Genomic DNA, 26,345 nt, shown 5'->3' with positions numbered 1-26,345 from the left:
GAGTTTGTAAAAAGGATTTCTACATGGATGCAAGGAGATGGCTTCACTATTAAATGAATATTTCTTTACCAAAGAGAGATGGTGACGAAAGAGGGAATTTGGTCACTAGAAGGGGTCAAAATTGATTGGGCAGCCACACAGGACAGACTGTTTGTAGTTGACAAGGGAGTGGGACCCAGATGAGATATGACCAAGGATATTGAAGGAAGTAAAGGTGAAAGTTGCAGGGGCACTGACTATCATCTTTCTAGACTTGGGAAGATGCCAGAAGACAGGAGACTTGCAAACATTATGGTTCAAGAAATGTTGTAAGGATAAGTGCAGCAATTTCAGTTTAACTTCAGTGATGGGAATTATTATTTGGGATTGAATCAATAGTCACATGGAAAATGTTCAGTTGATTAGCAAATGTCAGCATGGATTTATGGAGGAGTAATCATGCTACACTAACTTGCTGGAGTTTTTGAGGAGGTAACAGAGAGTCAATGAGGGTAATGCTGTTGATGTGTACTTGGGCTTCCAGACGGAGTTTGATACAGTGACACATAATAAACTTGGGTCAAAAATGATAGAGCATGGAATATAACAAAAGGGGCATTAGAAATATTGACACAGAATTGACAGTGACAGGAAATAGTATTTGTCAAAGAATTTGGAAAAATGTCGTGGAGTTCCCCAGCAAAATTGATTCTTGCTTTTTCTAATATGCATTAATTGTCAACGTATTGGTATGAAGGAAACAATTCTAGGTTTGTAGATGATATAAAACTTGGAAGAATTGAAAAATCTGTAGAATACTATAGATGAAGGCAAGTAAATGGATTGGGCAGATAGGTGGCAGATGAGATTCATTGCAGAGAAGTGTAAGGTGATGCATTTTGTCAGAAAAACATTGAAAGACCATACAAAATAGGAGGTACAATTCTAAAGGGGTTGCTGAAGCAAAGGAACAAGGGCGTACATCTGTACAGATTATTGAAGGTGACAGGATAGATAGAGAGACGCTACTAGAGCATATAGTATTCAAAGCTTTATTTATGGGTGTGTAGAGTACAACGGAAAGAAGATGATGTTAAACTTGCATAAGACACTTGTTAGATCTCAACTATCATAATGTGTAATGATCTGGGTGCAACATTATAGATAGGACGTGAGTGGCTTTTGCCCGAAACGTTGATTTTCCTGCTTCTTGGATGCTACCTGACCTGCTGTGCTTTTCCAGCACCACTCTAATGTAGACTTACAGTGTGGAAACAGACCCTTCGGCCCAACAAGTCCACACTGACCCTCCGAAGAGCGACCCACCCAAACGCATTCCCTTACATTTGCCCCTTCACCTAACACTACGAGCAATTTAGCATAGCCAATTCACCTACCCTGCACAGAATGTGCAAACTCCACAAAGACAGTTGCCCGAAGCGGGAATTGAACCCAGGTCTCTGGTGCTGTGAGGCAGCAGTGCTAACCACTGTGCCACCATGCCACCAAGTAAGCACGTTGTAGAGAGTGCAGAAGCAGTTTACATGAATGGTTCCCGGAAGGAGAAACTTCAGTTATCAGGGCAGATTGAAGATATGGGTCTGTTCTCTTTAGACAGACAAAGGCTAAAGGGAGATCTGATCGAGGTTGGTAAAATCACAAGAAGGCTAGATAGGATAGATAGTGATTAACTGCTCCCACTTGTATCAGAAACAGGAATGAGAGGGCATAAATTTGAAATGATATGCAAAAAGAACAAATACGATGTGAGTAAAAGTCTTTTTCATTCGTTGAGTCCTTAGGGTAAGAAATGCATTGCCTGGAAGTATGGATGAGACAGGTTCAATTGAAACGTTGAAGGGAGCACTTGGTAATTATTTGGGTAAAAATAACATGCAAAGGCACAGGGAAAAAGCAGGAGATGAACACAAATCTGGATCATTTGGAAAGCTATTACAAACATGATGTATTAAATGACCACTTTCTTTGCCGTAATCCCTCTGTGATTCAGAAAGTCTATAGCAGATTGCGCAAAATTGAATTCTGTATTCAAGTACAATATTCTCCCCAAAGAGAAATTTATTTAGGTGCTGACGTCCACATTTGGAAGAGGCTGGATGAATAAAGCAGGTACAAGAAATGGATAAATTACGTGTGAAATTTGAGAGCAAGAGCACAATTGCAAAAGGTTTGTTCATCTGTGACATGTTCAAGTCCCACCCTCATTGATGTAGTCTGTGATAAGAGCAGGCCAGAGGTCAGGAATTGTATTGTGAATAACACCTCCAATCTCCTAAGTGCCTGCTCACCACCTACAAGACACAAGTGTCTTATGCAAGTTTAATACTTTCTATTTGCCTGGCTGAGTGTAGCTTCAACAACATTTGAGAAACTCAGCACCAACCAGGTCAATACAGCCTGCTTGCTCAGCATTCCATCTGTCCATCCTTCAATGTTCACTCCCTTCAAAGTGATGCACAGTGGCAGTAGTGTGTACCTTGAAGAGGAGTAACTCACCATGACCTTCCCAACATTTGACCTGTACCACCTAGAAAGTCAAGTGAAGCAGTTATGTGGGAGTCTGCAAGTTCCCCTCCAAGCCACTCACCATCCTGACTTGGAAATATGTGGCTATTCCACCAGTGTCACAAGAGATCCCTTCCTAATAGCACAGCGGTGTCCCTACAGCCCAAGGACTGCAATAGTTTAAGAAGGCAGCTTCTCAGGGAAATTGGGGATGGGCAATAAATGTTGACCTAGCCAACAAAGCCCACATCTCATGAAAATATTAGTAAAAAAATGTTAGCATTTTGCCCATGGGTCATAGATGCATGGAATTAATAATTTTTCTTTTGACAGTATTGGGATTACACGGAATTTCGAGTGTGCACTATATTAATAGTACAGAACTCAATTATTTGTGGAATCATGTTTCCAAAGTGACTAATACTACCAAAGGTGATGAAGATGTTGTGGAATGATTATCCAACTAAGCTATTGGAGTGAGTTGTTTGATGATTCAGACAGTGATCTGAGTGACTTTACAGCAATGCACTGTAATGTGATGTAGTGAACTTAATATGGCATATATTTATATTGTGTTGGATAATAGGAGATATACTTTTACATAGTTTTCTAGAATCTAAATGATTTCTTTTGTATTATTAGTTTTTACTTGATTCAATTGTGACAAGTCTTTTTTGTGCTCACATCAAATATTCATGTCACTCCCTTAATAAAAATTATCCAAGTTAAAGATAACCCCTGAAGTAGGGGAGCCGACATATGAAGTAGGTTCTGAGAAAAATATCATTCATTTTTACTTGGATCAATTATCATTTTGGCTTTTGTTTTGCTGCTTTTATTGTGAACATAATTAATATTAGTTTTAGATGGCTGTTTTAACAAGTTATAAAAATAAACATCCTTGTCTGATAGGTTGAGGCATGTGCTTCCCAACAAAAGGCTGTTTAACTTTTTGTTTTAATATTGGTTTTGAATAGTGTTGTTCCATCAAATATAATCTTAAAAACTAGCTGTTAATTATCAGCCATTTGAAGTGATTCAATCTGTTTCAATGAAGCTGTCCCATTCAATTTCAGACTCCTCAGGATGATTAATATCTAATGTAGCTGTTTTGCTTGGTTGTGTATAGGGAAGGCATATGTTACATGTGAGAGGAGGAGTTCACTGTATCTTTGTAGCATCTTTGATAGAAAGGTACCTGGGCAATGCTTCCGTCTGTGTTTCTGCTGTTGGATAGTTAGTCAATCTATAGTTGGTAGAGAAATTGACTCATTCCAATTGTATTGTAATGTTTTCTCATGTTTTCATGTTACCTGTTTTTGAGTGTCTGCCAGGGGCACTTGCAATAATCATGTCTCCACTGACTCAGTTATGCCACTCAACAAGCTTCAATTTGCACTTCATAGGCAAGTCATTGATTGTTCAAGAATGCACATGAAGAATTCTGGCCTCTAGCAAGAAAGACCATTTTATTCTGAACTCTAATTACTTCCTTGTCTTGTAAACTAGACAAACATAATCAGATAAAGGCTTTTAAAAGTGACGTCCTATTTTCCATTTCATAAGCACAGTAAACATTAGAATTACATGGTCATCAACAAATCCAGAAAGAACAGTGATACCTGCTGCTCATCGAAACAACCTCCAAAAGGTGAAGTCGAAAGTGGAGGAGAATGGTGAGATCCTAGATCTATAGACCCACTGACAATTCATGAACTTTCTGCTGCACTCACACCATCCTGACAGCCATCAAGGTCATAGCTGGCGTGAACTTTAAATCCACTGACTCATTCAAAGGACTAATAGGAGACCCATGTGGCATCTCCCAGTCCTCCACCCACAAATACTTCTGGGATGTTACTGATGTTATTCTCTTCATATCACAGTTAGTCACATCTTTGCCCTGTGATAAGGAAAGTGCGGCAGCTCAGCCAGTGGAGATTTCCCGCATTGCTGATTTCCCGCAGGTGAAGTATTATTACTTATGTTGCTTTGAGAGTGCCCTATTACCAAGCTGCAGAGTTCATCAATAGAAAAGGTGTCCTGGCCATCAATGCAAATTTTTGGAAGTCTGCACCAAAACAACCTAGGAGTTAGCATAATTCTTATCTGCTAGAGAACTCTCAGGTTCCTTATTTAGAAGGTCTTCTGACCATGCAGGAACAATTGTTACAATGTTTCCATTAGATCAGAGTGGAACAGACCATAGACCTCTTTAAGAAGAGGTTTTGAGCAGGAGGCTATCCAAGAGACCATGATGGAACAATGCAGTGTCAAGCATGAGAAACCACAGGTAGTTTCATTGAAAGCCACATCCAAGATAAGTGGGTTTGAACTTGGTTTAGTTGTATTGTTAGCCTATTAAGCAACTGCTGATAAATGCAAGGGGCATGTGAATCTTATTATTCTTGCAGTCCTTGTTTTTCTTTTCTGTTGCTTAATAAGTAGGAACGTAGGAACAGGAGTAGGCCATTCAAGCATCAATCCTACTCCACCATTTAATACAATTATGGCTAATCGAACACTTAGTACCTTTTACCTACAGTGTTCCCATTCCCAGGAGAAACATTTTACCTGCTGTATTTATTTAAGTATTTTAAAGAGTTCATTGAGATCTCCTTTCATTCTTCTCCCCAATATCTAGCAGAGTTTGATATGTATGGAGGATGCAGAGGCTCACAGACTTGATTGTCAATGCTAAAGCAGAGTAAAGGATCCCAGCATGAAACCAAAAAACAAAACTTTGGTCATTGATTTCTGCATCTGTCACAAACCAGTTCACTGAAAAGAGGAAATAGTAGCTGTTCAGCATCTCTGCAAAGGCTTCAGGACTCATGTAGGCAAACATTCTATTCTCTGCAATCAACACTATAAAATATCAATGTACTAATACACTATACTATAAAATAATTTGTTCTCAATTTTAAAGTGTACCTAACTTTCATTATTTCAGACATAATGACATGCCGTGGCAGCTGAGGAAGAGAGTGCACAATGATCTTTCTGCAATAGACCTTAAAACATGGAATGTTACCCACACCAACATTGAGAAGCTCCGGGCTGGTCTGATTGGTGCTCAGGTAGCAGATTCTTTATATGCGAAGTATCTATTGATATAATCTTAATGAGGTGGTGAGGAGGTGGAGGTGGGGATAGGAGGAAGGAGAATTGGTTAGGAAATCACCACAACCAATATTAAGTTTGCAGAAAAGTAATGAAGGTGATCATTTTAACACTCTTAAGGATATATAGCCTGATTATTAATCAGGCCTTTAATTCCTTGTTTCTCTCACTAACTGGAAATCACCTATGCATAACAACAGAAGGAAAGAAAGGGGCTATGTTACAAATCACTTAAGATTAAGAAAATTAGAATTACTTCACTTGAATGTTAATGTTCTTTCAGTTGACCGGGCCCAGAAGTCCCTTTTGCTTACACGCAGCTACATTGCTGGTGAAGGTGTTGAGATGTTAGCTGAGAGTTGATTCATTTTGCAGGTAAAACACAGGTTTCTTTTCAGAATCAGACTTTTGAGAAATATTGAGATCAGTTGTAGTCATTTAGCTGAGCCTGAGTCTGCTTATTCTTCTGGCGTTACAATGACGAATAATTGTAAAAGCTGTGTAGTTAAAGGTGGATCAAACAAACTAACAGTTTCAGTCATGTGACTGGAACTTTCGGTTGAGATACTCTGCTAACAAGGAAGATTTGATGCTCCTCTTCTGAAACCAGGGTTTGTAGCAGATAGCTGTGGAGTCATTTGAACAAAGATGAGCAAAATTGTCCAGAACTGGCTGAGGTAGACATCTTGTTCACTATCCCTTTGTATTTGCTTAGTTGAAATGTTCATAAAATGCAAGGGGTGTCTGTTTTCAGGAGGTGATGAGTTCACTTTAGGCCTAGTAATTTCTAGAAGCAGTCACCTTGTTCATTGTGTTTGATAGCAGCCATTTTAAAAATTAAACCAAATATGTTTAAAAGAGAAAATTAAGATCTCTTTCTTCCTATCCCTGGGCATTATTCAAATGCTGGTAAATTTGCTGATGCATACACCTTCTGGAGGACATGGAAGTTATAGACTTTAATATTGTCTATTTTCCATGCCTGGACACCACGTTCTTTTGCCATGATTCCAGTGATTATTACTGCACGCATTCTTAAAATGTGAGAAAATAATTGATGAGTTACATCATGAAGTTACCTCAAAATCAAGTCCCTGAACCAAATGCTGGGTTTCTCATTTATTGGTCTGCCTGTTGCTGTAGTGCTCAAGTTTAAAGGTTGCACTCCCCTTCCATGCGCTCCAGATTACGTGTGTGGTACACAATTTAGGCTAACTCACTGTTTCAAAGAGAATGTGAATGAATAGATCTATTGTGGTGCAGTGATAGTGCTCCTATTTCTGTTTTTAAGCACCCCCCCCCCCCCCGCTCTACTTATGTGTTGTAAACCTGTATGAGCAGGTTGATTAAAAATCTATCCAGCCAACTCGCTCATCCCCATGACAATGCTGAACACCAGAGGGCATAAATGTTTTTTCATTGAAATAATACAATGGCAAACAGCATCCTTTTGTTACATTGAATAACATGAAATTGTCTGCCAAATAACAGATGTTTAAGAGTTTACCTTCATCCTTAACTTGACCTTTATCAATGTTCCAAAAATATAATAAGAAGTAAATATCCTTTTTATATATGCAACATTATGAATTATGTCAGGTTAAAATAGTTCTGCTAAATATTTCATTTTAAGCAAAGGCAGAAAAGGGCAAAAATGATATTTAAAAAAGAAATAAGGAATGAAAATGGGAGAAAGTAAGTACCAATTACTGTGTATTTCTGATTAGATAACTTCCTATCTGACTTTACCTGTCCAATAAAACTTGTTGCTATTTTATTTCACCTAGTTTTGGGTTGCATATGTGCCGTGTAACACACAGAACAAAGATGCAGTGCGTCATGCACTGGAACAAATTGATGTGATAAAGAGAATGGTACAGATGTTCCCAGAAGATTTTCAGCTAACAACAACAGCTGATGGTAGGTCATAACCTAGTCTATATTTGGCTGAGAAATGTTACAGAGCTTTTGTCCTTGCACAACAGGTGATATTGTAAATGTATATAATGTAGCAAACTGAAGAACAAAGGGATGACTTAGAAGATCACAAATGTTGACATATTTGAAAAATGCATGCAAATGAGTTTTGCAATTTGAGGGTGATATGAAATTGGGTAAATAATGAATGTATGGTTGCAAATTTAAAGAACAGTTTGCAACTTTGAATTTGGATCATGCTACATTGGGAGAAATTTTCATCATCCCCAAGATGATAATGTTTTAGTCAAAATACTGCTATCAACTGGAGATACTACATCAGCCATAAGGTTGCAAGAGGATTGTATGATTAATGCGTTTTGCAAAGTATAATACTATTGATTAATTCTATTAAAGGAATCACAGAAGTATTTCATAGTGGTAAAATAGCCAGCCTTATTGGTGTGGAAGGTGGACATGGAATCGACAACAGTCTCGGAGCTTTGCGCATGTTCTATGAACTTGGAGTCCGTTACCTGACATTAACACATACTTGTAACACACCATGGTAAGAAAATAACTATTGTTCACAAAGCTATAGTCAGTTGCCTCTGAATGGCAAATAAGGGATTAAGCATAGCAAGATCATTACCTGAACTAATGCAAAGCAAGTAAGTGGAAATAGTCATCTTGGAAAAATGTCTTAACAGGGAGAGGTGTAGTAATCCACTGGGGACAGCATGGTGGCTCACTGGTTAGCACTGCTGCCTCATAGGGCCAGGGACCTGAGTTTTCTTCCAGCATTGGGTGACTGTATGGAGTTTGTAAGTTCTCTCTATGTCTGCATGAGTTTCATCCAGATACTCCGGTTTTGTCCCACAGTCCAAAGATCTGCAGACAAAGTGGATTAGCTATGGTAAATGCAGGTTTATGGGGATGAGGTGTGGGCTCGGGCTGGGTGGGATGCTCTTCTGAGGATCAGTGCAGACTGGATGGGCTGAATGGCCTCTTTCTGTGATTCCAATTCTAGTACAATGGAGATTTGTCCATGTTGCCCAAAATCATTGAAATAACTATAATCTAAATTCAAAATTATCTTTCTTTAGTTTGGAAATGTAACAATGTGCTGATAAACCCCCATGCAGTATCATGGACTAAAGGCAATGATTCTCAACATTGTGAGTTTAGCTATGAAGACGTGCTGAGCTGATAACAAATAAATAAGATACTTTTTGTCTAATAAAAACAACTGAAAATAGTGATGAAAATATCAATTGGAGCCATTTTCTGCTCTACTTGGAGTGCATAGGAAAGGTTTTTGTATACAGGAAATGATTTTATTGGGAAAATAGGAAAGTCTATGCCATGTGTCATCTATGGCTGAAAACAGCAGGAGGCCAGTTTCCTACAGTTCTTCATATCTGACATGTAGAGGTGTACCATTACAGAAAAAAATAGTTCTGACTCTCTGTGGGAGACTATTTGCTATCAGCTCAGCATGTCTTCATAGCTAGGATTGTAAACTCACAACGTTGTGGATCATTGACTTTAGTCCATGATACAGCAAAGGGGTTTATTAGCACATTGTGCCACAGTGCAACCCCTGACTTGCTGTTTTACATTATAGTAGCAATGCAAAATGCAGTCGTTGTAGACATATCATTTATTTTAACTTCTCTCATTTTTCAGGGCAGATACCAGCAGAGTGGACAGTGGTAGTGTAAAACCCGGTGTCACTGGATTATCTGATTTTGGTAAAGTTAGTAAACTTTTCCTGAGGTGGTATAAATTTGCTTCTGATTTGCATTAACAAGTTTACTAGATATCCCTACTGATGTCTCTGAGAAGTATGCAAAAAGTACAAAGAAAGCATTCACAATGATTATTATGTCAGAGTTCTTTGTCCTTACATCAGGGACATTGTTGCAATGTATATATAGAGATTACTGCTGTAAAAGGAAAGCTTGTTATTGAGAAACATTGCTCAATCTGAAGTCTTCAAACAACTTAACTGATAGTAATCAGTTGTATTAGAATCTGATTATTATGAATGTGCAGGAAAATGAAACCAAAACACTTATACAAATCTTGCCAAAAGCCTTGTAACAAATCCTTTCACTATTCCTTGCATTTGTGAACGCTGCCCAAGGACTACGGGTTTGCCCAAGTTACACATTGGTTCAAAAGAAATGAGAGGAGGTATGAATTTTGTAATTATCAGTCTAAGAGTAGTTGAAGGAAATCAACTGGGATTATTGTCAAAGGGCAGATTTTCACTTGAAGACAGCCAGCATAAATTGCTGACCTGATTGAGTTAATTGAAGTAACAAAAAAGGTTGATGAAGATAATGCTTGTAGATGGTGGATATATGAATTTCCTGAAGACATTTGCTAACAGAATAATTTAGGAAATAGAAGCAAATGGTATTAAGGTAACGTGTTTACTTGGATTGTAAATGAATGAAGCATAGGGGGCCAACAGTAATGTAAACATTTTTTTTACTGCTTGGAGAGGGCTCCTCCTGGAAGTCGACACTAATAATATTGATTTTCTTGTTTTGTGTAAATTATTTGGGATTTGGGTATTGACAATATACATTACATATTTGTGAATGATACACAAGTTAATACTGTAGTAAATAGTGAGCAGTAGGATGTAGACAGACTGGTGAAGATGGCGGCACTTGGTAGATTGAATTTAATGCTGGTAAGGGTGAAGTGATGTAATTTGGGAGAAGCTATGGAGGGGTGGTGGAATCTAAATCAGGCTTGACCAACTGGTGGATGGCAAGGGGTCCAAATATAGTGCAGAAATTGGAAATGAATGCTCTTCAAGGAGTTGTGCATGGAATTAAAAGTAATTTCTCTCCCCCATTTGTGGGCGAGAACACGAGTAACTCCACTGAATCTGAGGCCTGTGGATGAGGAGCTGCCAGATTACAGGAAGGGAGGAAGGGACCAGAAGTTTGCTAGATGTGTCAGTTGCCAGCTGGATTGAGGGAAAAGTTGCCAGTGGGTGCAGAAGAAAGAAGCTCTGAGTGAGAACATGAGAGAAAAATAAGCTTTTGTCCTTGTCCAAGTACAGGCCTGCTGAAGGAAGCAATCAAAATGGTGGAGCACAGCACCTCAACCCAGGGAGGAGGATGGGTGATGGTGATTATGAACAAGGGAGAGGGTTGTTAAGCGGGTAAATGGAAAACAGAGAGACAAAGACAGGGAGGATGAGAGAAGAAGAAGGGAGAGAAGGAATGAAAGGGAGGGAGTTAGAGTGAAGCAGATTGTAAGGGAAAGAGAAACAGAGTGAATGAATGTATGAGTGGAAGGTGTGCAAAGGAATGAGGAATGGAGAGGGTGTGTGAGGAGGAAGAGATACTGTGTAAATGAGTCAGTGAGTATGTGAACATCGAGAGTGAGCTGGAAACCTGTCCACCCTTCCCCTTCTCTTGCCTCCCTATAAACCTACCAAGAAGGTAGGCTCAGTGAGAAGGAAATTCCAGGCTGAAAGGTAGCCTAGCTCCAGTCCTCAAGCTTCCAGAATAAAAGCAGGAAATAGTAGCAGGTCAAGCAGTATCAGTGGAGAGAAAGCCAACATCATCATGCCACTCAGAAGCACTGAAATCAGCAGCCCATCCACCATTCACAACATTCATACACATACAGACAATACAATCATCTGCAATGTTTCATTAGCCACTGCATTTCTTGGGTATGGGTGTGAAAAGGTTTGAAATTCTTTTATTCTGCTGGTCCTGGGGGAAGAAGAAGTCCTGTCCAGCAGGAACTAAAGGTTACTGCTCATAAAGCAGGGCATCAATTTCCCCCTGTCTACCATGTCTGGGGCAAACCGTGGGCAGCACGGTGGCACAGTGGTTAGCACTGCTGCCTCACAGCGCCAGAGACCCGGGTTCAATTCCCGCCTCAGGCGACTGACTGTGTGGAGTTTGCACGTTTTCCCCATGTCTGCGTGGGTTTCCTCCGGGTGCTCCGGTTTCCTCCCACAGTCCAAAGATGTGCAGGTCAGGTGAATTGGCCATGCTAAATTGCCCGTAGTGTTAGGTAAGGGGTAGATGTAGATATAGATATAGATGTAGATGTAGGGGTAGGGGTAGGGGTATGGGTGGGTTACGCTTCGGCGGGGCGGTGTGGACTTGTTGGGCCGAAGGGCCTGTTTCCACACTGTAAGTAATCTAATCTAATCTAATCAAACATCAGGAGCTGTGTAGGGGAGCTCTGAACTGACAGGGCTTGTCCAAGAGCACAATGGGATTTTAAGGGTAGCACCTGTGTACTGGTTGCTGGTGAATTCCGGGATATCCAGTGAGTGTCAAGTTGTTCAGTAAACAATGTTTGGTAAGGTTGGCAAAAATCAGATGTAATACATATCATGACACAGAAACAACAATTAATACGGTGAGTTTGGTACAGATTCAGTGAGAGAACTTGTTCAGCCACTCAACAAGAATCCCTCCAACAAACTCCACGCAACTTGCATTTCACCAAAAAGCAGTTAGAATCAGCCTCTAAGCTTTGTGTTTTGTAGAAAGATATTGGTTGGATTTCATGCAATATTTCATTTTTTGACCCATTATTGAAGGTCTACCAATTGGCTTTGCATACCAAGATTCATCTTTAATAACGTTGAATTATTGGGATAACATTTGCCCTAGCACTACTCCATCCCTGTCCTTATCACTTTCTGAAGCTGAATCAAACGTTAGTAATTTTTACTTATGTTGGAGAGAATTGTTGGAATGATATATGGACCAAAGATTAAATTATTAAGAGGGGTTAGGCAAACTAGAGTTGTATTCTGTGGAATTTAAAAGGTTAAGTGGAGATTTAATTGAAGTTTTTGAGAAACTAAGGGAACAAATAGAATGAATTGGGAGAAACTGTTACTGTTGATTGGAGAATAGGACTAGGGAACCAGAGTTTTAATAATGAGAGACAAATCCCTCAGGAGTGAAATTAAGAAAAATAATTCTACACACACAGGATGGTAGAGATAGGCATGTTCTCCTGCAAACAGCAATTGGCACTAAATCAGCTGTGGCATGATGATGTTGGCTTTCTCTCCACTGATACTGCTTGACCTGCTATTATTTCCTGCTTTTATTCTGGAAGCTTGAGGACTGGAGCTATCACAAAATCACAATGATAGATTTTGTGAACCCAAATCTATTAAGGGATATCAGATATGATCTAAATGAAGGACAGAACTGATTTGAAAAGCCAAATGGCTTATACCTATTTTTTGTTCTGGTCCTCCTCTGATCATTTGCCACTGTCTAGTGTGGCGAAAAACTCTCCTCAGTTGGTCAATCTAAATGTCACAAATGTACCTCAATCAATAACTTTCATTGCTATACATATTTGATTTTAAAAAAACCTTTTATTAAAAATAAAAATCATTTCCTCTAGTTCTTTGCTTTTATTGGCATTGCTTTTATTGGCAGTGGTGCAGCATCAATTCGAAAGAAGTCATATTGTACTTGAAATATTAAGTCTCTTTCACTCCACAAGTGCTGAGTTCATCCAGTACTTTTATTTCAGATTTCCAACATCCAGAATACTTTGCTTTTATTTAATTGGCAAGATCAACAATTGTTGCCCATCTCTAATCGCCCTTGAAGTGAGTGGTTTGCTAGACCAGTTATGAATTGACCACATTCTTAAGTCACATGTACACCAAACTGTTGGCAGATTTCTTTCCCTAAAGATCATCAGTGAATCTGGTTGGTTTTTATGGCAATCAAAAATAGGTTTGTAGTGACCATTACTGAGACTAGCTGCCAGTTCCAGATTTTTACTAATTAAGTTTAAATTTCAGTAACTAATATGGTGAGATTTGAACTCATTCTCAGGGCATTAGCCTGATTTCTGAATTATGATGACAACATAATGCAAACATCACCTTAGAAACTCTTTCTACATTAAGGGAGCTACATAAACAGAAGTTAGTATTATATATATGGAAAGAAAGAAAATGCCAAACTAGAATCAAAAGTTTACTGTATCTGCCTTTCAGAAAGTTGCAAAAGAAATGAATCGTCTGGGAATGCTGATCGATCTATCTCATGTCTCTGAAGATACAATGTTAGCTGCATTTGAAGTGTCAGTGGCTCCTGTCATTTTCAGTCATTCATCTGCATTTGCTTTATGCAACAACTACCGAAATGTGCAAGATAAGGTTCTACGTAAGCTGGTACGAGGAATCATGTGCATACTTTAAATGTTCTATACTAATATTTAATATTTAAAATAAATAAATTGAACCACATGAATAAAAGTAAGAGGTTAACGTAAAAGTCAGTATTTTCAGATATTAGAGATATGCCATGAGGTCCATGGTTGAACAATTAATGTTCTGTTTGCCATTTTCTTTGCACAAGAGCTAAACTTAACCCTTTATCTCACCATTATTTCTCAACATGTGCTCAATTTGCCTGTTAAATATTCCACAGAAAGTTAGGTATAATATTAATAACTTAATTCCTCTTTGAACACAAAATGATAATTGTGAATTTTTATTCATTTTGTTTTCTCTCTGCTCTCCCTTAATCCAGATTTACCTTTCCTAATTTCCATGGTCGAATTGGATTTGGCTTAGTCCTGAGTTGATTTATTTCTCAAACTTTAAACCTCATTATGTCAGGAGACACACAGGTGTCAGATTGTCCTTGCCAGGCATCCAGAAAGTTACAGTGCAATACATTTTTGAGCTGAATGTTATCACAGAAAAGGATCGAAATCTAACTCTTTATCTGTCTATTTGGAAATAACTTGTACTTGCACTATTACTAAATAAAACCATCAAGTGTTTCCATATTTGACAGCTGTAAATTACAGGCAGAATTACGTTTAGAGTTTGAGGTGTTAAAAACTAACAGCAGGCTTGAGCAATTTTATATTGCTTGACTCCTGAGATGCATCATTGCCTTTCTGAAAATGCTATGCAATATGTGAAGTTGTTGAATTGTTTTGCCATACACTTATTACATGCCTTTGAGTTGGAAGGAAGCATTAAAACATGACTGATAACAAAGGTTGGCAATCACAGGTAATTTCAGATGCAGTCGTGCAATTAACAGTAAAATTGGAACTAATTAATTGTTACAGGACATGTAGCTTCAATTAATTGCAATTATTATAGGATTATTGCTTTTAGGTTACTCTGATAGACAACTGTGATATAATAGTATCTTCGCGAGTTTGAAAATAATTATTACTGATGGGGAGAAATATATTTTAATTGATTTCCCCAATGTACACTGTAATTTGTGACATCCTGGCCCATAACTATGGTTTTGTTGAAGCTTATTGTAGGTGTGAACAATTTACAGGCTGGGAGAGGTAATCTATATGTCTTTGGAGCCAAGTTTCTGTGTCAGTGAAGAGCAAGACATCATGAACATGAAAATATTTTTTGATCAAATGTGCTAGACTTTTGTCTTCAGTTTTGATTTTGACAGATTTTTGAGCTCACTATTTGACTTAATGTGTGAATAAGCTCCTTCTATACCTGCAGAGAAGGCAAAGATCAGGAATGTGCAGAAAAAAAAAATAAAATGGGAGCTAAGACACAGCCCTGTTTCATTCCACTATTCATCCTGAAAGAGTGGTGCCCTCAATCTGTAGAGAGTGTGCTGCCATGGAAGGATCAGATGAGACTGAGAGATTTGGTGGATGGCCCATTTAGTGTATAGAGTCTTGCCTAGTGATTGTATTAAATGTAGTGAGATCTACAATCACACCCAGTGGTGAGCAAATTCTGCTACCATGGTCCATAGTGACAATCTATCTCTTGATACAGAAATTAATATCTAATTTGAAGTTCTTTCTCAGCATTTGTCTTTGGATGTAACTGGATAGGCCAGCATTTATTGCCCATCCCTCATTGCTCTTGAACCACTGTGGTCAATGTGATCTAATTACATCCACAGTGTTGTTAGGCAGTTTCTGGATTTTGACCCAGTGACAATGTAGGAAAGATAACATATTTCCAAGTCAGGATGACAAATGGCTTGGAGAGGAAGTTACAGGTGGTAGAACCATGTATCTGTTACACTTGCCATTTGAGATGGCAGTGGATACAGTTCATGCATGGGGAAGACAGTTGCCATTTTTGTCAAGATTAGGGTGGTGCTGGAAAAGCACAGCAGGTCAGGCAGCATCCGAGGAGCAGGAAAATCAACGTTTCGGGTTCCTGTGAAGGGCTCCTGCCTGAAACATATCCCAAACCCTAATTATCCTCCTAGTTGTAAATTATTTTTAAAATTCAGTAGGATTAAGCAAATTATATCACCTCATGCATCTATATAATTTATAAATATAGAACCTAAGAGCAGGAATAGGTTATTGGCTCTGAAAGTCTGTTCTGCTATTTGTTATGATCATGGCTGATTATCCAACACAGTACTCTGTTCCCACTTTCTCCCCATACCACTTGATCCCTTTAGTCCTGAGAACTATGTCTTGAAAATATTCAATGTTTTGGTCTCAACTGATTTTGTAGCAGAGAATTCCACTGGCTCACCACTGTCTGAGTGAAGAAATTTCTCCTCATCCCAGTCGCAAATGGCATGCCCTACATCCTTAAACTGTGATCCCTGGTTCTAGGCTCCTCAATCACTGGAAATATCCTCCCTGCATTTCTCCTATCTAGTCCTGTTAGAATTTTAACTCCAGTTTCTATGAGTTCCAGTATCTTTTCATTCATCAGCCCTGCCATCCCAGCAATCAGACTGGTAAACCTTTGTTGCACTGCCTTAATAGTCAGAACATAATTCCTCAAATGAGATGACAAAAATTACACACAATATGTCAGGTTTGGTCTCACCAAAGCTCTTGGCAATTTCAGCAAAACGTCCCTTTTACTGTAATCAATACTCGCGGTATGAAGGCCAAAATACCATTTGTCGTCTACCACTTGCTGCACCTGCATGCTTACTTTCAGTTATTGGTGTGCAATGACACTAGGTCTCACTGCATCTCTCACTTTCTCATTCTCATAATAATGTCTTCCTGTTTTGTTACCAAAGTGTAACCTCACATTTAGAGAGATAGCATTATACAGCATGGAAACAGTCGCTTTGGTCCCATCTCTGGATCCTCCTCACAGTTCATACTCCCATCCTGCCTTGTGTCATCTGCAAACAAGATAAATCATTAATATATATTGTGAATGGCTTCGGTCAAAGCACTGAATCCTGCGGTACCCTACTAGTCACTGCCAACCACTCAGAAAAAGACCCATTTATTCCAACATTTTTTCTTCCTGTCTGCCAACCAGTTCTCTACTTCTCTGCATCCACTTCTCAAATTAACCCCATTCAGAGTCTAGCATGCTAAACCTCTTCAGAATGTTTTCTGTTTCAATGAGATCACCTCTCATTCTTCTAAACTCCAGAATGTATATCCAAAAATAATTGAACTTCTCATCAAGCAACAACTCCTTCATCTCAGGAAAGAATGTTGTGAGCTTTCACTGTATTGTCTCCAAAACAAGTTATCCTACCCTCAATATTAAGGAAAAAACTGAGCACAATTGATAATAGGTTCATGGTGACCATTACAACTATCATCAGTTGTTGTACAAACTTGTCTGGGAAGTCTGACCTACATAAGACTCCTGACCCACAACAATTTCATTAACTCTTAACTACCCTCAGCAAATTCCAAGTAAGGCTTCGAGTTCAGAGGTAACTAAGAATTGACAATAAATATTAGTCTTGCCAGTGATGCCAATGTCCTGTGGAAGAATTTCTAACAAATACTCTAAATGTGATCCAACCAAAGATTGACAGTTGTAGTTATAGCTATTACTGGTACTTTAAAATCCCCTAAAACTACCTCTATTTAATTGTGATGTACGACAAATCAATTGACATTTTGTGTACTGCCTCATTAGAAATCGAAATGTGTATAACGCATGCATGACTAAATATTACACACATCAAAACATTAACCTACCTTTTTCAGATACTGATTCATCCAATGTGCATTTCGTTTTAGATTTTTAATATTTAGAATATCTTTGTACCCTACAACCATGCTTTATTTTTCTGAGCATATTAACATTAATCAACAATATATTTCTAAAGTTGTAACTAGAATTGTAATTTAGCCTATTTCATACATTATTCATTGTAATCGCTGTAGTACTGGGTTTTGCTAGAATTAAAAAGTATCATATTCATGATTCGATGATGCTAATCACAATCATACAAACTAAAAAATCCAAGTAAATGCAGTGTTAAGTACAAAATTCAAATACAATTTAATATACAAATTGCCTATTTTGTTTATTTTTCAGGCAAACAATTCAGGCATTGTGATGGTAAATTTTTATCCTGATTTTATTTCTTGCAATGGAACTGCCACCCTATCTCAAGTGGCAGGTTAGTATGACCCATGACCTATGACCATTTTGAATGATAAGAGCAGGTGAAATTCCCTGTCTTTAATAAACTGTCTTCTGTTTTAGATCATCTTGACCACATTCGAAATGTGGCTGGGGCAGATCATGTAGGCATCGGGAGTGACTTTGATGGTTTTGACAGGTACTTAGGTAGCACGTGGTTCTGATTTTAAGCTTACGATGACATATTTATTAAAATAAGAAAAAAAAAAGTATTTTCTTTTGGATTTAAAGGGGCCCTATTGGACTAGAAGACGTTTCAAAATATCCTGCATTAATTGCTGAGCTGCTCCAGCGGAACTGGACTGACAAAGACATTAAAAAGCTGCTTGGTTTGAACTTTCTCCGAGTTTTTGAAAAAGCTGAAGAAGTGAGCATTCTTTTTTGTAAACCAGTTCATTATTCTTGATTCATAAAGTATGCATAAGCCATATCCTGCAAAATTAAAACTTCTAACAGTATGCCCACAAAACAAAATGAAATTGCATTTTAAATTGGCATTGTTATGGTATTTTTAATGCAAACAATTTATATCCTCATTAAGCCCAAATTTCTCTCAAACATAGTATAGTTTGCTAAACTGGAGTGTTTCAACAGTTGTTAGTATTTGCACTTTTGGTAATCATTTTTCTTTAAGGACTATTTTCATCTTGGAATTTTCTTATCTTGTCTCCAGCAAAGGACTTGCTCCAGAATTATACCTGGGTTTCTCAGTAGTTTATTACAAGGATGTGTGTAAAAACAATGGGTGAATTCCTGATTATTCCCAGCAGCAATGCAATGGAGACTGAGGACTCAACCGACAGAGAGTAGTAGACATCACAAATATCAATCTGATTTAGAATCATAGAGTGTTCAGCACTGAAACAGACCCTTTGGTCCAGTTGGTCCATGCCAACACAGAGATCCTAAATTAATCTAGTCCCATGGGCCAGCATTTGGCCCATATCCCTCTAAACCCTTCCTATTCACATACCCATCCAGATGCCTTTTAAATGCTGTTATTGTAGCAGCCTCCACCACTCCCTCTGGAAGCTCATTCCATACACGTACCACCCTCTGTGTGAAAAAGTTACTCCGTAGGTCTCTTTTATATTTTTCCCCTCTCACCCTAAACCTATGCCCTCTCGTTCTGGACTCCCCATCCCAGGGAAAAGACTTTGTCTATTTATCCTATCCATACCCCTCATAATTATGTAAACCTCTATAAGGTCATCCCTCAGCCTCTGATGCTCCAGGGAAAACAGCCCCAGCCTGTTCAGCCTCACCCTATAGCTCAAATTCTCCAACCCTGGCAACATCTTTGTAAATCTTTTCAGAACCTTTTCAGGCTTCACAACATCCTTCTTATAGCAGGTGGACCAGGAATGCATACAATATTCCAAAAGTGGCCTAACCAATGTCCTCTGCAGTCGCAACATTACCTCCCAACTCCCATACTCAATGACCTAACCAATATAGGAAAGCATACTAATGCTGCCTTCAATATCCCATCTTCCTGCAATTCCACTTTCAAGGAACGTTGAACCCGCCCCCCAAGGTCTCTTTGTTCAGCAACACTCCTAAGGACTTTACCATTAAGTGTATAAGTCCTGCCCTGATTTGCTTTTCCAAAATGCAGTACCTCACATTTATCTAAATTAAACTCCATTTGGAACTCCATGGCCCATTGGCCCATCTGATCAAGATCCCGTTGTAATCTGAGGTAACTTTTTTTTGCGGTCCACTACACTTCCAATTTTGGTGTCATCTGCAAACTTACTAACTATACCTCCTATGTTCACATCCAAATCATTTATTATTGTTTATTGAAGGTCTTTAGAAAATTAATACCTCTAATGACTGGAATAATGAATCTAAGAATACATTTAATATCTCTATTTGGATTATATTCCAGCAAAATGACAATGTCTAGGACTAAGATGACAGACTCTTAAATATTTTAATTAATTTGATAACATCTTAGAGCCTAGGTAACACATACTTAAGTAGTCCATGCTAATGTTTCTATTTTTAAAATGCTATTTAGATGTATATACATATATGTCTGTATTGTTTTCACATGGGGGGAAAATATTCAGTGTAACTAAGACTAAAATGTATAAGATAACTTTGGCAATGATCCATTTAAAATTAGAATTATTTCTATAGACTCTAAACAAAACAGGTTTGTTTCTCCATTATATTCAGACTTTACTGATATTTCTGCCAGTCAATTACACCATTAACATGCAAGTTTTATAAAGACATTTGATAATTTAACTCAGCGTTTAAACATTTTGCATCCAAGTACGCATTCACAGAAATATAATACCATTCCCATGCTTTCAACGTTAAGAAAATGTTTATTAAAAGTTTTACTCTGGCAAAGGAATGCAGAACAATTTGGTCACCAAATGATGGTGGTATCTTTATGTTTACTAATATATAGCAATACAAGAAAAAGCCTTAAGTGATACTGACAGATGTTTTGATCATCTCAGGCATGAAGTTTCATTGCCAGGAGTGTTTATTCTAATGATTACTAGAAGATCCTTTCATTTCCACTTCAAGCATCTCCTTTGTTTTTCTTGAGCTGGAAATACCGCAAAAATATATGGTATAACATGATAAATGGCAAAATACTTAGTATTTAACAGTATTGAACTCATTGGCCCAGAATTTGCTGAAACAGGGCACATTACCTATGTGCCCTTTAACTCCTGTATCCTTCACGACAAAAATATTTGCTCATTACTTAACTTACCATTACTAGTTATTTCTACAATTAATGTACAAATTCAGTAACATCATAAACCTCCCAGAGGTTAAGGGCAAGATGTCCATTTAAAAATTCACCAGTAGAGTGATGCTAACTGGGCAGGAACTTGCAGTGATTCCCGAATCATGAGTATGTTGTATTTGCTACAAAGTGCTGGTCAGTTTCCACAGTTCTTGCAGTGTGTGTCTTTCTGACATCCCCAACAGATTCTGGGCCATTATGTTTAAGATTCCTTGTAGTAAACTGAATGACATCACAGGTGTATCTGTAAGTTTAACTGGGTATTTTTGTGTTTTACAGGTAAGCAGAGAGCTTCAGAAAACCAGCATGCCATCAAATTATGTCATTGATCAGGATAAGGTGCAAAGTCCATGCAGAACATCTCTTGGCTATCCATCCGCAGCTCCTCACCATTCCCGATTCCATATTATCATTAACACAGTCATGTTCATTATTTCCTTAACAGCAACCAGAAGTTAAAGTAAAAATCAGAAAGATGCAATATTAGAAATAAATGTATAACATTAAACATGTATAGCAAACAGAAGTTCACAAAAAGACTATCATAACTGTACCTGAGGAAATGAGCTGTGCGAAAAAATAACCTATTCATATTTCTAATACCATATCATAGAATTCACAGTGTGGAAGCAGGGCATTCAGCCCACACTGACCCTCTGAAAAGCACCCCACCCAAACCCACTCCCCTAACCTATCCTTCCAACCCTGCATTTCCCATAGCTAATCCATTTAGCCTGCACATCCTTAGACATTATGGGTAATTTAGCAAGGCTGATCCACCCTACATCTTACAAAATATATATCTTGAAATATTAGCATATATACATGCTAATAGTATTAATTGCTATTGTTGCATTGCATGACTTTGCTGCAAGACTAGTAAGTAGGCTTATGTACCAATTGGCCAATAAGTACCAATTTCACCTCTGAATCACAAGACTCTGAGTTCAAGTTACACTCTAGAGTCTTGAGCAAAACTATCTAGGCTCAGAGCCAGTATATACTGAGGAGTGCTGCACTGATGGAAGTTCAACCATTTATGAATAAGACATTAAACTGTGGTCTTGCCTGCCTTTGAAGATGGACACAGAAGATCCTAATGACATTAATTTGAAATAGATAAGTGAGTTATCCAATATAATGTTCAATGTTTAGCCCATGATCAAACTGCAAAAACAGATTACCTTAACAGTATCACATTTCTACTGGTAACAGCTTGTTGACCACAAAAGGACAATCATTTTGCCTATGTCACAATACTGACTATGTCAAAATGTACTGCATTCGCTGTACAGAGTTTTGGATTTCTGCAGATTTTGAAAAATGCAACACCAATGTAAGCTTTGTATTTACCTTGGTTAAAACTGAAACCATGTAATGTGTTGCTTCCAATTAGCAAAAAAAGATCAGTGAGAAAGCAGCTACAGATATCCCACGACACACGCAGACAGAATTGTGGTGATCCAAAACCTAATGGCAGACAAAGTTTTCAAACTGTATTGGGTGGACTAGTTAGACTCTGTGCCAGTGTTCAATGAGATCAGGGTAAAATTGATCTCAGATTGTATCACAAATCAGGCAGTGAATGAATTGGGAGCCCTTTTTAGACACCTCACAATTTTATTTTCATTGCCTTGATAGCAGATCTCCCATAGTAAAAGTTAAAAGAAAATATAGTTAGCCTTAGTCAAGCTGAAATGATTATACAATGAACTCTAACATACACTGACTAATTATTGTATTGATTTTATACAAGTAACTATTCTATTAGATATTAGATAAAATGGCAAGTAGATAGTATAACCTGTCTTTCCACAAGTCCTGTTAAAGCTGATCAGATTTGTTATCTTTCATCGATCACTGTTATGCTAATCAGGCTTCTGACTGTTTTCAGAGTGTTCTTACATTTGGAGGGACAGATTCTACCCTTTATCTCTTTAACTAACTTACAGACCAGAAAGGAAGCACCTGCCAACAGCTTGAAGCATGAAACATGTGCATAAGCCTCACCTGCCACCTGCTAAATCTGACAGGCAGGAGGCTAGAAGAACACAGCAAGCCAGGCTGTTGACAGGTGGAGTGGAGATGTCGACGTTTCAGATGTAACCCTTCTTCAGAACTGGAGGTGAGTGTGAGGGAGCTGCAAATAAAGGAGGTGGCGAGGGCAGGGTGGTGAAATGGGGATAGGTGAAGACAAGTAGAGGATTCTACGTGATTAGTCAATGGGAGGAATGAACCTGGTTGGTTGCTGGGAGGACCGGAAGGGAGGTTAGAGGCTGGGAAGGGAGTCGGGAAATCGGAAGGGAGGTTATTTGACTCAATTCAGTGTTGAGTCCTTCGGGCTGCAGGCTGGCCAGGTGGAAAATGAGGTGTTGCTCCTCCAATTTGCGGTGTGGTTCATTGTGGCAATGGAGGAGGCTATAGATGGTCATGTCAGAAAGAGAATGGGAGGGGGAATTAAAATAGGTGGTGACTGGGAGGTCCGGTCAGCCCCTGCAGGCTGGGCTGAGATGTTCAGCGAACCGTTTCCTAAGTTTATGTTCAGTCTCCCTGATGTAGAGAAGAGCACATCTCGGAGCACCTGATGCAATAAACTAGGTTAGAAGAATGGCAGGTGAACCTCTGTCTCACTTGGAAGGATTATTTGAGGCCCTGGATGGAGGTGGTGTACTGGAAGGTTTTGCATCTTTTTCGGTTGCAGGGGTAGGTACCTGGGGGTTTGAGGGGCGGCGGGGGGGCGCGTTGGTGGGGAGAGTGGTGCAAACCAAGGACTGTCGAAGGGAACAGTGCTTGCGGAAGGCAGAGAGGGGTGGGGAGGCTAAGGTGTTTTTGGTGGTGGGATCTAGTTGGAGTTGGTGGAAGTGTTTAAGGATGATGCATTGGATGCGGAGACTGGTAAGGTGGAAGGTGAGGACAAGAAGGACTCTTTCTTTATTGCATTGGGGGAGGGTTTAGAGCAGTAGAATGGTGAATGGTGGTGGTGCGGTGGAGGGCTGTCTGGATGACAGGGAGGAAAAGCATGTTGTTCAAAATAGGTGGACATCTGGGATGCTCACGAGAGGAATGTCTCCTCGTCTGAGCAGATGCAGTGGAGGTGCTGGAATTGGAGGAATGGGATGGAGTCCTTGCAGAATACTGGGTGGGAGGAGGCGTAGTCCAGGTTGTTATGGGAGTCTGTGGGTTTGTAGTAAACGTCCATCGCTGAAGATGGAAATGTAAGTTCAAGAAAGGGGAGGGAGGTGTTTGAGATGGACCAGTTGAATTTGAGGGCAGGGGGGCAGTTGTGGGTGAAGTTAATGAATTGCTCCAGTTCAGCCTGGATGCAGCACACTGCACTTATGCAGTCACTGATGTAACAGTGGAAGATTTGGGGCACATTACCTGTGTTGGTACTGAAGAGGGGCTATTCAATATGGCCAACAAAGAGGCAGGCATAGCTAGGGCCTATCCGGATGCCTATGGCCACCCTCTTGATTTGGAGAAAATGGCAGGAGTTAAAGAAAAAGTTCTTGAGAGCAAGGCAGAGGAGGGTATTGGTGGAGGGGGACTGGACGGGTCTCTTAGCGAGGAAGAAGCAGAGGGTCTGGAGGCCATCCTTGTGGGGTATGGACGCATGTCTGGACTGCACGTCCATAGTGAAGATAAAGCGCTGGGGGCTGGGGGAGTGTAAGTTGCTGAAGAGATGGTGGGCATGGTTGGTGTCATGGATGTAGGTGAGAAGTGCCTGAACTGAGGGGAGAGGATGGAGTCGAGGTAGGACAAGATGGGTCCAGTTGGGCAGGAGCATGCCGAGATGATGGGTCGGCCAGGGTATCAATATCCTCCTCCACCTTGCCGAACTGGTCCTCACCCTCAAGAACTTCTTCTTTAGTGCCTCCTATTTCCTCCAAATCAAGGGGGTGGCCATGGGCACCTAAATGGGCCCTATGTATGTCTGCCTCTTTGTTGGCTATACTGAACAGTCCCTGTTTACTACCTACACAGGCACTGTGCTCCAACTCTTCCGCCGTTACATCGACGACTACAACGGTGCAGCATCCTGCACCCAGGTCGAACTGGAGTTCATCAACTTCCCCCATAAGTTCCACCCTGCCCTCAATTTCAATTTGTCTATTTTGGACACCTCCTTCCCCTTTCTTGACCTCACCATTTCCATCTCTGTCTACAGTCTACCTGGACTACACCTCCTCCCACCCAGTATCCTGCAAGAACTCCATTCCATTCTTCCAATTCCTGTGCTGCATCTGTTTGGACAAGGAGACATTCCTCTCGCGAGCATCCCTATATTGAACAACATACTTTTTCTCCCTCTGTCATTCAGACAGCCCTCCGCAGCACCAGCTCCACTCCTCATTCCACTGCTCTAAACAGCCCCATCCCAATGCAATAAAGACAGAGTCCCTCTTGTCCTCACCTGCCATCCCACCAGTCTTCTCATCCAACGCATCATCCTTAAACACTTCCATCAAGTTCAACTAGACCCCACCACCAAGAACATCTTCCCCTCCCCATCCCTCTCTGCCTTCCACAAGGACCATTCCCTTCAAAAGTCTTTGGTTTGTGCAACTCTCCCCACCCACACCCCATTCCAAGGTACCTACCCCTACACCCGGAAAAGATGTAAAACTTCCATGTACAGCACTCCCCTCATCTCCATTGCAGGGCCCTAAACAATCCTCCCAGGTGAGACAGAGGTTCACCTGTCTCTCTTCCAACCTAGTCTACTGTTTCATATGTGGTCTTCTCTACATCAGGGAGACTGAACGTAAACTTAGGGAACGGTTCGCCGAACATCTCAGCTGGGCCCACAGGGGCTAACCAGACCTCCCAGTCACTGCCCATTTTAATTCCCCTTCCACTCATTTTCCGACATGACTATCCATGGCCTCCTGCACTTCCACAATGAACTACAGCGCAAATTGGAGGAACTATACGTCATCTTCCATCTGGGCAGCCTACCGCCTGGACGACTCAACATTGAGTTCTCCAGTTTCAAATAGCTTCTCTTCCCAGCCCCCTACCCCTCCCTTCCATCTCTCCCAGCCACCAACCAGTTTCATTCTTCCCACTGACCAACCAGGTTGTACCCTTTGCCTGTCCCCACCTATCCCTACTTCAACACCCTGCCCCTGCCAACTCCTTTATCTACAGTTCTCCCCACACCCACCCCCAGTCCTGAAGAAGGGTTACACCTGAAACATTGACTTCTCCACAACCTGATGCTGTCTGGCCTGCTGTGTTCTCCCAGCCTCCTGCCTGTCTACTTTGGATTCCAGCATCTGCAGTTTTGTTTTGTCTCTAATCTGCTAAATCTGAGACGTCGCAGAATGAGACCTGAAGATGGCATTTATTGCCCATTGACAACTTCAACTGGGGGCACGGTGTCCTGCTGCTCGATACCCTATTTATAGTATCACCTCCCCCTCAATTCCCATCCATGGACAGCCCATAAAATCCAGCCTTTGAAGAATGCAGTGGTTTTATTTGTTTTCTTTCTATTTCTAGAAGTGCTCTTACACACAACTGAACTTCTTTTCTCATCACCAAGTTACCCATGGTTTTATTTTATTTATCCAAGGCAGGCTCTCATTTTCACTC

The 26,345-nt window shown here is 39.9% G+C and overlaps 1 protein-coding gene across 1 annotated transcript in view; it reads left to right on the top strand.

Annotated features, from left to right (window-relative positions):
* Positions 1-22,826, top strand: part of LOC140496440 (dipeptidase 1-like) — a 28,826-nt gene extending 6,000 nt beyond the window's left edge. The window contains exons 2-10 of the mRNA XM_072596164.1: positions 5,459-5,585; positions 7,416-7,548; positions 7,963-8,113; positions 9,235-9,304; positions 13,574-13,750; positions 17,861-17,945; positions 18,032-18,107; positions 18,200-18,335; positions 21,027-22,826. Of these exons, the coding sequence (XP_072452265.1) occupies positions 5,459-5,585; positions 7,416-7,548; positions 7,963-8,113; positions 9,235-9,304; positions 13,574-13,750; positions 17,861-17,945; positions 18,032-18,107; positions 18,200-18,335; positions 21,027-21,206 (1,135 nt within the window). The 3' untranslated portion in view covers positions 21,207-22,826. The remainder of the gene's footprint in view (positions 1-5,458; positions 5,586-7,415; positions 7,549-7,962; positions 8,114-9,234; positions 9,305-13,573; positions 13,751-17,860; positions 17,946-18,031; positions 18,108-18,199; positions 18,336-21,026) is intronic.
* Positions 22,827-26,345: the final 3,519 nt, after the last annotated feature.

This window comes from Chiloscyllium punctatum, chromosome 26 (assembly GCF_047496795.1).
Source record: "Chiloscyllium punctatum isolate Juve2018m chromosome 26, sChiPun1.3, whole genome shotgun sequence".
In the NCBI taxonomy this organism is placed as follows: domain Eukaryota; kingdom Metazoa; phylum Chordata; class Chondrichthyes; order Orectolobiformes; family Hemiscylliidae; genus Chiloscyllium; species Chiloscyllium punctatum.
Note: the sequence above shows the minus strand (reverse complement) of the source record. Positions and strands in the feature narration are given on the sequence as shown.